Genomic DNA, 12109 nt, shown 5'->3' with positions numbered 1-12109 from the left:
CCACAACACTACATAAAGAGAGACACCACAACACTACATAAAGAGAGACAACACTACATAAAGAGAGACGCCACAACACTACATAAAGAGAGACGCCACAACACTACATAAAGAGAGACACCACAACACTACATAAAGAGAGACACCACAACACTACATAAAGAGAGACACCACAACACTACATAAAGAGAGACGCCACAACACTACATAAAGAGAGACACCACAACACTACATAAAGAGAGACGCCACAACACTACATAAAGAGAGACACCACAACACTACATAAAGAGAGACACCACAACACTACATAAAGAGAGACACCACAACACTACATAAAGAGAGACACCACAACACTACATAAAGAGAGACGCCACAACACTACATAAAGAGAGACACCACAACACTACATAAAGAGAGACGCCACAACACTACATAAAGAGAGACACAACACTACATAAAGAGAGACGCCACAACACTACATAGAGACACCACAACACTACATAAAGAGAGACCACAACACTACATAAAGAGAGACACCACAACACTACATAAAGAGAGACACCACAACACTACATAAAGAGAGACACCACAACACTACATAAAGAGACACCACAACACTACATAAAGAGAGACGCCACAACACTACATAAAGAGAGACGCCACAACACTACATAAAGAGAGACACCACAACACTACATAAAGAGAGACGCCACAACACTACATAAAGAGAGACGCCACAACACTACATAAAGAGACACCACAACACTACATAAAGAGAGACCACAACACTACATAAAGAGACATCACAACACTACATAAAGAGACATCACAACACTACATAAAGAGACGCCACAACACTACATAAAGAGAGACACCACAACACTACATAAAGAGAGACACCACAACACTACATAAAGAGAGACCACAACACTACATAAAGAGACACCACAACACTACATAAAGAGACATCACAACACTACATAAAGAGACGCCACAACACTACATAAAGAGAGACACCACAACACTACATAAAGAGAGACACCACAACACTACATAAAGAGAGACACCACAACACTACATAAAGAGAGACGCCACAACACTACATAAAGAGAGACGCCACAACACTACATAAAGAGAGACGCCACAACACTACATAAAGAGAGACACCACAACACTACATAAAGAGAGACACCACAACACTACATAAAGAGAGACGCCACAACACTACATAAAGAGAGACGCCACAACATTACATAAAGAGAGACGCCACAACACTACATAAAGAGAGGCACAACACTCCATAAAGAGAGACACCACAACACTACATAAAGAGAGACACCACAACACTACATAAAGAGAGACACAACACAACATGGTAGCAACACAGATCTAATCTAAGTTAGTGTTAGTTTGTTTTGTGGCGTTGTCCTCCTCCTCTTCACTTGCCCAGAGCCTTGTCCAGGTTGGTCCTGATGGCGTCCAGGAAGTCGGATGTGTTGACGTAATGTTCATTCAGCTTGCAGCTGCAACATCACATGACAGGTTAGATTAAACACTTGAAGGAACCTAGGCAGGTGTGTACGACAAGACTAAGGGCTCTATTCAATCCCATCGCGGGTTAGACTAAGGGCTCTATTCAATCCCATCGCGGGTTAGACTAAGGGCTCTATTCAATCCCATCGCGGGTTAGACTAAGGGCTCTATTCAATCCCATCGCGGGTTAGACTAAGGGCTCTATTCAATCCCATCGCGGGTTAGACTAAGGGTTCTATTCAATCCCATCGCGGGTTAGACTAAGGGCTCTATTCAATCCCATCGCGGGTTAGACTAAGGGCTCTATTCAATCCCATCGCGGGTTAGACTAAGGGCTCTATTCAATCCCATCGCGGGTTATAGGCATTGCAGCTTTTAAAGGCAATTTCCGATTGAGCCGACATATGCAGCGTTCACTGTGAATGGGATCTCGGCAAACCTGGGACCCTTTAAAGCTGCATAAGGGGAAACAGCGCCACATTGTTATCATGAAATGGAGGAGAGGAGCATCCAACATTGTGGTAATGATGTGCAATGACATCCTTCTTTGTTGTTGTAATATCGCAAACAGACTAGACGTGGCAGTTTCACCATTACGGATTCCAGCTTAAACTGTCTGCCTATAACCCGCAATCTGATTGAATCCCAGGTTTCCCTTGGCCAGGGTTAGGGTTATCCTGTGGACATGCCTGTCCTGTATTGTACTGTATAGTGTAGTATATAAGTGTGTAGTCACTTGGCCAAGCCGTGGATGCAGCCTGCCAGGTCCTTGGTCATCACACCACTCTCCACCATCTCCACACACACCCGCTCCAGAGTCTGGGAGAACCTACAGGTCAACAGGGGTTAGGGTTAGTTACCTACAGGTCAACAGGGGTTAGGGTTAGTTACCTACAGGTCAACAGGGGTTAGGGTTAGTTACCTACAGGTCAACAGGGGTTAGGGTTAGTTACCTACAGGTCAACAGGGGTTAGGGTTAGTTACCTACAGGTCAACAGGGGTTAGGGTTAGTTACCTACAGGTCAACAGGGGTTAGGGTTAGTTACCTACAGGTCAACAGGGGTTAGGGTTAGTTACCTACAGGTCAACAGGGGTTAGGGTTAGTTACCTACAGGTCAACAGGGGTTAGGGTTAGTTACCTACAGGTCAACAGGGGTTAGGGTTAGTTACCTACAGGTCAACGGGGTCAATGAGACAACATCACTGGTGTGTATAGGTAGGTACACTATATGGTAATAACTAAGTAGTTATTTATATATTACAGATCAGGGTTTTAGTAGTTATTGATATATTACAGATCAGGGTTTTAGTAGTAATTGATATATTATAGATCAGGGTTTTAGTAGTTATTGATATATTACAGGTTTTAGTAGTAATTGATATATTACAGATCAGGGTTTTAGTAGTAATTGATATATTATAGATCAAGGTTTTAGTAGTTATTGATATATTACAGGTTTTAGTAGTTATTGATATATTATAGATCAGGGTTTTAGTAGTTATTGATATATTATAGATCAGGGTTTTAGTCGTTATTGATATATTACAGGTTTTAGTAGTAATTGATATATTATAGATCAGGGTTTTAGTAGTTATTGATATATTATAGATCAGGGTTTTAGTAGTTATTGATATATTACAGGTTTTAGTAGTTATTGATATATTATAGATCAGGGTTTTAGTAGTTATTGATATATTACAGGTTTTAGTAGTTATTGATATATTATAGATCAGGGTTTTAGTAGTTATTGATATATTACAGGTTTTAGTAGTTATTGATATATTACAGGTTTTAGTAGTTATTGATATATTACAGGTTTTAGTAGTTATTGAGATATTACAGGTTTTAGTAGTTATTGATATATTACAGGTTTTAGTAGTTATTGATATATTATAGATCATGGTTTTAGTAGTTATTGATATATTACAGGTTTTAGTAGTTATTGATATATTATAGATCAGGGTTTTAGTAGTTATTGATATATTACAGGTTTTAGTAGTTATTGATATATTGCAGGTTTTAGTAGTTATTGATATATTACAGGTTTGAGTAGTTATTAATATATTACAGGTCAGGGTTTGAGTAGTTATTAATATATTACAGGTCAGGGTTAGTAGTTATTAATATATTACAGGTCAGGGTTTGAGTAGTTATTAATATATTACAGGTCAGGGTTTGAGTAGTTATTAATATATTACAGGTCAGGGTTAGTAGTTATTAATATATTACAGGTCAGGGTTAGTAGTTATTAATATATTACAGTTCAGGGTTTGAGTAGTTATTGAGATGTTACAGGTCAGGGTTTGAGTAGTTATTGAGATATTACAGGTCAGGGTTAGTAGTTATTAATATATTACAGGTCAGGGTTTGAGTAGTTATTGAGATGTTACAGGTCAGGGTTAGTAGTTATTAATATATTACAGGTCAGGGTTAGTAGTTATTGAGATATTACAGGTCAGGGTTTGAGTAGTTATTAATATATTACAGGTCAGGGTTAGTAGTTATTAATATATTACAGGTCAGGGTTAGTAGTTATTGAGATGTTACAGGTCAGGGTTAGTAGTTATTAATATATTACAGGTCAGGGTTTGAGTAGTTATTAATATATTACAGGTCAGGGTTAGTAGTTATTAATATATTACAGGTCAGGGTTTGAGTAGTTATTAATATATTACAGGTCAGGGTTAGTAGTTATTAATATATTACAGGTCAGGGTTAGTAGTTATTAATATATTACAGGTCAGGGTTTGAGTAGTTATTAATATATTACAGGTCAGGGTTAGTAGTTATTAATATATTACAGGTCAGGGTTAGTAGTTATTAATATATTATAGGTCAGGGTTTGAGTAGTTATTAATATATTACAGGTCAGGGTTAGTAGTTATTAATATATTACAGGTCAGGGTTAGTAGTTATTAATATATTACAGGTCAGGGTTAGTAGTTATTAATATATTACAGGTCAGGGTTAGTAGTTATTAATATATTACAGGTCAGGGTTAGTAGTTATTAATATATTACAGGTCAGGGTTAGTAGTTATTAATATATTACAGGTCAGGGTTTGAGTAGTTATTGAGATGTTACAGGTCAGGGTTTGAGTAGTTATTAATATATTACAGGTCAGGGTTTGAGTAGTTATTAATATATTACAGGTCAGGGTTTGAGTAGTTATTGAGATATTACAGGTCAGGGTTAGTAGTTATTAATATATTACAGGTCAGGGTTTGAGTAGTTATTAATATATTACAGGTCAGGGTTAGTAGTTATTGAGATGTTACAGGTCAGGGTTAGTAGTTATTAATATATTACAGGTCAGGGTTAGTAGTTATTAATATATTACAGGTCAGGGTTTGAGTAGTTATTAATATATTACAGGTCAGGGTTAGTAGTTATTAATATATTACAGGTCAGGGTTAGTAGTTATTAATATATTACAGGTCAGGGTTAGTAGTTATTAATATATTACAGGTCAGGGTTAGTAGTTATTGAGATGTTACAGGTCAGGGTTAGTAGTTATTAATATATTACAGGTCAGGGTTAGTAGTTATTGAGATGTTACAGGTCGGGGTTAGTAGTTATTAATATATTACAGGTCAGGGTTAGTAGTTATTAATATATTACAGGTCAGGGTTTGAGTAGTTATTGAGATGTTACAGGTCAGGGTTAGTAGTTATTGAGATGTTACAGGTCAGGGTTAGTAGTTATTAATATATTACAGGTCAGGGTTAGTAGTTATTAATATATTACAGGTCAGGGTTTGAGTAGTTATTAATATATTACAGGTCAGGGTTAGTAGTTATTGAGATGTTACAGGTCAGGGTTTGAGTAGTTATTAATATATTACAGGTCAGGGTTTGAGTAGTTATTGAGATATTACAGGTCAGGGTTTGAGTAGTTATTAATATATTACAGGTCAGGGTTAGTAGTTATTAATATATTACAGGTCAGGGTTAGTAGTTATTGATATATTACAGGCCAGGGTTAGTAGTTATTAATATATTACAGGTCAGGGTTAGTAGTTATTGAGATGTTACAGGTCGGGGTTAGTAGTTATTAATATATTACAGGTCAGGGTTAGTAGTTATTAATATATTACAGGTCAGGGTTAGTAGTTATTAATATATTACAGGTCAGGGTTTGAGTAGTTATTAATATATTACAGGTCAGGGTTAGTAGTTATTAATATATTACAGGTCAGGGTTAGTAGTTATTAATATATTACAGGTCAGGGTTTGAGTAGTTATTAATATATTACAGGTCAGGGTTAGTAGTTATTAATATATTACAGGTCAGGGTTAGTAGTTATTAATATATTACAGGTCAGGGTTTGAGTAGTTATTAATATATTACAGGTCAGGGTTAGTAGTTATTAATATATTACAGGTCAGGGTTTGAGTAGTTATTAATATATTACAGGTCAGGGTTAGTAGTTATTAATATATTACAGGTCAGGGTTAGTAGTTATTAATATATTACAGGTCAGGGTTTGAGTAGTTATTAATATATTACAGGTCAGGGTTAGTAGTTATTAATATATTACAGGTCAGGGTTTGAGTAGTTATTAATATATTACAGGTCAGGGTTAGTAGTTATTAATATATTACAGGTCAGGGTTAGTAGTTATTAATATATTACAGGTCAGGGTTTGAGTAGTTATTAATATATTACAGGTCAGGGTTAGTAGTTATTAATATATTACAGGTCAGGGTTTGAGTAGTTATTAATATATTACAGGTCAGGGTTAGTAGTTATTAATATATTACAGGTCAGGGTTAGTAGTTATTAATATATTACAGGTCAGGGTTTGAGTAGTTATTAATATATTACAGGTCAGGGTTAGTAGTTATTAATATATTACAGGTCAGGGTTAGTAGTTATTAATATATTATAGGTCAGGGTTTGAGTAGTTATTAATATATTACAGGTCAGGGTTAGTAGTTATTAATATATTACAGGTCATGGTTAGTAGTTATTAATATATTACAGGTCAGGGTTAGTAGTTATTAATATATTACAGGTCAGGGTTAGTAGTTATTAATATATTACAGGTCAGGGTTAGTAGTTATTAATATATTACAGGTCAGGGTTTGAGTAGTTATTGAGATGTTACAGGTCAGGGTTTGAGTAGTTATTAATATATTACAGGTCAGGGTTTGAGTAGTTATTAATATATTACAGGTCAGGGTTTGAGTAGTTAGAGATATTACAGGTCAGGGTTAGTAGTTATTAATATATTACAGGTCAGGGTTTGAGTAGTTATTAATATATTACAGGTCAGGGTTAGTAGTTATTGAGATGTTACAGGTCAGGGTTAGTAGTTATTAATATATTACAGGTCAGGGTTAGTAGTTATTAATATATTACAGGTCAGGGTTTGAGTAGTTATTAATATATTACAGGTCAGGGTTAGTAGTTATTAATATATTACAGGTCAGGGTTAGTAGTTATTAATATATTACAGGTCAGGGTTAGTAGTTATTAATATATTACAGGTCAGGGTTAGTAGTTATTGAGATGTTACAGGTCAGGGTTAGTAGTTATTAATATATTACAGTTCAGGGTTAGTAGTTATTGAGATGTTACAGGTCGGGGTTAGTAGTTATTAATATATTACAGGTCAGGGTTAGTAGTTATTAATATATTACAGGTCAGGGTTTGAGTAGTTATTGAGATGTTACAGGTCAGGGTTAGTAGTTATTGAGATGTTACAGGTCAGGGTTAGTAGTTATTAATATATTACAGGTCAGGGTTAGTAGTTATTAATATATTACAGGTCAGGGTTTGAGTAGTTATTAATATATTACAGGTCAGGGTTAGTAGTTATTGAGATGTTACAGGTCAGGGTTTGAGTAGTTATTAATATATTACAGGTCAGGGTTTGAGTAGTTATTGAGATATTACAGGTCAGGGTTTGAGTAGTTATTAATATATTACAGGTCAGGGTTAGTAGTTATTAATATATTACAGGTCAGGGTTAGTAGTTATTGATATATTACAGGCCAGGGTTAGTAGTTATTAATATATTACAGGTCAGGGTTAGTAGTTATTGAGATGTTACAGGTCGGGGTTAGTAGTTATTAATATATTACAGGTCAGGGTTAGTAGTTATTAATATATTACAGGTCAGGGTTAGTAGTTATTAATATATTACAGGTCAGGGTTTGAGTAGTTATTAATATATTACAGGTCAGGGTTAGTAGTTATTAATATATTACAGGTCAGGGTTAGTAGTTATTAATATATTACAGGTCAGGGTTAGTAGTTATTAATATATTACAGGTCAGGGTTAGTAGTTATTAATATATTACAGGTCAGGGTTTGAGTAGTTATTAATATATTACAGGTCAGGGTTAGTAGTTATTAATATATTACAGGTCAGGGTTAGTAGTTATTAATATATTACAGGTCAGGGTTAGTAGTTATTAATATATTACAGGTCAGGGTTAGTAGTTATTAATATATTACAGGTCAGGGTTTGAGTAGTTATTAATATATTACAGGTCAGGGTTAGTAGTTATTAATATATTACAGGTCAGGGTTAGTAGTTATTAATATATTACAGGTCAGGGGTTTGAGTAGTTATTAATATATTACAGGTCAGGGTTAGTAGTTATTAATATATTACAGGTCAGGGTTTGAGTAGTTATTAATATATTACAGGTCAGGGTTAGTAGTTATTAATATATTACAGGTCAGGGTTAGTAGTTATTAATATATTACAGGTCAGGGTTTGAGTAGTTATTAATATATTACAGGTCAGGGTTAGTAGTTATTAATATATTACAGGTCAGGGTTTGAGTAGTTATTAATATATTACAGGTCAGGGTTAGTAGTTATTAATATATTACAGGTCAGGGTTAGTAGTTATTAATATATTACAGGTCAGGGTTTGAGTAGTTATTAATATATTACAGGTCAGGGTTAGTAGTTATTAATATATTACAGGTCAGGGTTTGAGTAGTTATTAATATATTACAGGTCAGGGTTAGTAGTTATTAATATATTATAGGTCAGGGTTTGAGTAGTTATTAATATATTACAGGTCAGGGTTAGTAGTTATTAATATATTACAGGTCAGGGTTAGTAGTTATTAATATATTACAGGTCAGGGTTAGTAGTTATTAATATATTACAGGTCAGGGTTAGTAGTTATTAATATATTACAGGTCAGGGTTAGTAGTTATTAATATATTACAGGTCAGGGTTTGAGTAGTTATTGAGATGTTACAGGTCAGGGTTTGAGTAGTTATTAATATATTACAGGTCAGGGTTTGAGTAGTTATTAATATATTACAGGTCAGGGTTTGAGTAGTTATTGAGATATTACAGGTCAGGGTTAGTAGTTATTAATATATTACAGGTCAGGGTTTGAGTAGTTATTAATATATTACAGGTCAGGGTTAGTAGTTATTGAGATGTTACAGGTCAGGGTTAGTAGTTATTAATATATTACAGGTCAGGGTTAGTAGTTATTAATATATTACAGGTCAGGGTTTGAGTAGTTATTAATATATTACAGGTCAGGGTTAGTAGTTATTAATATATTACAGGTCAGGGTTAGTAGTTATTAATATATTACAGGTCAGGGTTAGTAGTTATTAATATATTACAGGTCAGGGTTAGTAGTTATTGAGATGTTACAGGTCAGGGTTAGTAGTTATTAATATATTACAGGTCAGGGTTAGTAGTTATTGAGATGTTACAGGTCGGGGTTAGTAGTTATTAATATATTACAGGTCAGGGTTAGTAGTTATTAATATATTACAGGTCAGGGTTTGAGTAGTTATTGAGATGTTACAGGTCAGGGTTAGTAGTTATTGAGATGTTACAGGTCAGGGTTAGTAGTTATTAATATATTACAGGTCAGGGTTAGTAGTTATTAATATATTACAGGTCAGGGTTTGAGTAGTTATTAATATATTACAGGTCAGGGTTAGTAGTTATTGATATATTACAGGCCAGGGTTAGTAGTTATTAATATATTACAGGTCAGGGTTAGTAGTTATTGAGATGTTACAGGTCGGGGTTAGTAGTTATTAATATATTACAGGTCAGGGTTAGTAGTTATTAATATATTACAGGTCAGGGTTAGTAGTTATTAATATATTACAGGTCAGGGTTTGAGTAGTTATTAATATATTACAGGTCAGGGTTAGTAGTTATTAATATATTACAGGTCAGGGTTAGTAGTTATTAATATATTACAGGTCAGGGTTAGTAGTTATTGAGATATTACAGGTCAGGGTTTGAGTAGTTATTAATATATTACAGGTCAGGGTTAGTAGTTATTAATATATTACAGGTCAGGGTTAGTAGTTATTAATATATTACAGGTCAGGGTTAGTAGTTATTAATATATTACAGGTCAGGGTTAGTAGTTATTAATATATTACAGGTCAGGGTTTGAGTAGTTATTAATATATTACAGGTCAGGGTTTGAGTAGTTATTAATATATTACAGGTCAGGGTTTGAGTAGTTATTAATATATTACAGGTCAGGGTTTGAGTAGTTATTAATATATTACAGGTCAGGGTTAGTAGTTATTAATATATTACAGGTCAGGGTTTGAGTAGTTATTGAGATGTTACAGGTCAGGGTTTGAGTAGTTATTAATATATTACAGGTCAGGGTTAGTAGTTATTAATATATTACAGGTCAGGGTTTGAGTAGTTATTAATATATTACAGGTCAGGGTTTGAGTAGTTATTAATATATTACAGGTCAGGGTTAGTAGTTATTAATATATTACAGGTCAGGGTTAGTAGTTATTAATATATTACAGGTCAGGGTTAGTAGTTATTAATATATTACAGGTCAGGGTTTGAGTAGTTATTAATATATTACAGGTCAGGGTTAGTAGTTATTAATATATTACAGGTCAGGGTTAGTAGTTATTAATATATTATAGGTCAGGGTTTGAGTAGTTATTAATATATTACAGGTCAGGGTTTGAGTAGTTATTAATATATTACAGGTCAGGGTTAGTAGTTATTAATATATTACAGGTCAGGGTTTGAGTAGTTATTAATATATTACAGGTCAGGGTTAGTAGTTATTAATATATTACAGGTCAGGGTTTGAGTAGTTATTGAGATGTTACAGGTCAGGGTTAGTAGTTATTAATATATTACAGGTCAGGGTTAGTAGTTATTAATATATTACAGGTCAGGGTTAGTAGTTATTAATATATTACAGGTCAGGGTTTGAGTAGTTATTAATATATTACAGGTCAGGGTTAGTAGTTATTAATATATTACAGGTCAGGGTTAGTAGTTATTAATATATTACAGGTCAGGGTTAGTAGTTATTAATATATTACAGGTCAGGGTTTGAGTAGTTATTAATATATTACAGGTCAGGGTTAGTAGTTATTAATATATTACAGGTCAGGGTTAGTAGTTATTAATATATTACAGGTTAGGGTTTGAGTAGTTATTAATATATTACAGGTCAGGGTTTGAGTAGTTATTGAGATGTTACAGGTCAGGGTTTGAGTAGTTATTAATATATTACAGGTCAGGGTTTGAGTAGTTATTAATATATTACAGGTCAGGGTTTGAGTAGTTATTGAGATGTTACAGGTCAGGGTTAGTAGTTATTAATATATTACAGGTCAGGGTTAGTAGTTATTAATATATTACAGGTCAGGGTTAGTAGTTATTAATATATTACAGGTCAGGGTTAGTAGTTATTAATATATTACAGGTCAGGGTTAGTAGTTATTAATATATTACAGGTCAGGGTTTGAGTAGTTATTAATATATTACAGGTCAGGGTTTGAGTAGTTATTGAGATGTTACAGGTCAGGGTTAGTAGTTATTAATATATTACAGGTCAGGGTTAGTAGTTATTAATATATTACAGGTCAGGGTTAGTAGTTATTAATATATTACAGGTCAGGGTTAGTAGTTATTAATATATTACAGGTCAGGGTTTGAGTAGTTATTAATATATTACAGGTCAGGGTTTGAGTAGTTATTGAGATGTTACAGGTCAGGGTTAGTAGTTATTAATATATTACTTGATGAGGTCTGGGTTTCCATCCAGTTTCCCTCGGTGTTCCAGCCCTCTGGTCCAGGCAAAGATGCTGGCGATGGGGTTGGTGCTGGTGGGTCTGCCCTACAGGAAGAGAGAGGACAGTGTTAACAGAAGTCCCGTTTTTACCTGCAGCTAACATGTGTCCTTCATCCTGATCTTGTCCTGATCTTGCCCATTTACACTTATAAGACCTGATCAAAATAATTAGAAATTAGTATTTTAATCATCTAAAAATGTGGCCACAATCAGAATGAGGACAAGATCAGTACAAAGGACGCATGTTAGAACCAGGTATAAACATGGCTAGTGACATGGCTCTGGTAGGTCTACCCTACAGGAGGACAGAGGATAGTTTTAACAGTGACATGGCTCTGGTAGGTCTACCCTACAGGAGGACAGAGGATAGTTTTAACAGTGACATGGCTCTGGTAGGTCTACCCTACAGGAGGACAGAGGATAGTTTTAACAGTGACATGGTGGTCTACCCAACAGGAGGACAGAGGATAGTTTTAACAGTGACATGGCTCTGGTAGGTC

General features: G+C 34.3%; 1 protein-coding gene and 1 long non-coding RNA gene across 2 annotated transcripts in view; one reads left to right on the top strand and one right to left on the bottom strand.

Moving 5' to 3' along the window:
* Positions 1-1311: 1311 nt before the first annotated feature.
* Positions 1312-12109, bottom strand: part of LOC121558489 (isocitrate dehydrogenase [NADP], mitochondrial) — a 48420-nt gene continuing 37622 nt past the window's right edge. The window contains exons 9-11 of the mRNA XM_041871860.2: positions 11557-11654; positions 2270-2362; positions 1312-1523 (exon numbers count right to left, since the gene is read on the bottom strand). Of these exons, the coding sequence (XP_041727794.1) occupies positions 1439-1523; positions 2270-2362; positions 11557-11654 (276 nt within the window). The 3' untranslated portion in view covers positions 1312-1438. The remainder of the gene's footprint in view (positions 1524-2269; positions 2363-11556; positions 11655-12109) is intronic.
* LOC121558491 lies at positions 2642-3952 on the top strand. Its single transcript, XR_005998550.1, has 3 exons — positions 2642-3637; positions 3863-3893; positions 3927-3952. It is a non-coding gene; the product is annotated as an uncharacterized LOC121558491 (long non-coding RNA).

The sequence above is a fragment of the Coregonus clupeaformis genome, unplaced genomic scaffold, assembly GCF_020615455.1.
Source record: "Coregonus clupeaformis isolate EN_2021a unplaced genomic scaffold, ASM2061545v1 scaf0376, whole genome shotgun sequence".
Taxonomy (NCBI): Eukaryota; Metazoa; Chordata; class Actinopteri; order Salmoniformes; family Salmonidae; genus Coregonus; species Coregonus clupeaformis.
This window is presented reverse-complemented; position numbering and strand designations above follow the sequence as displayed.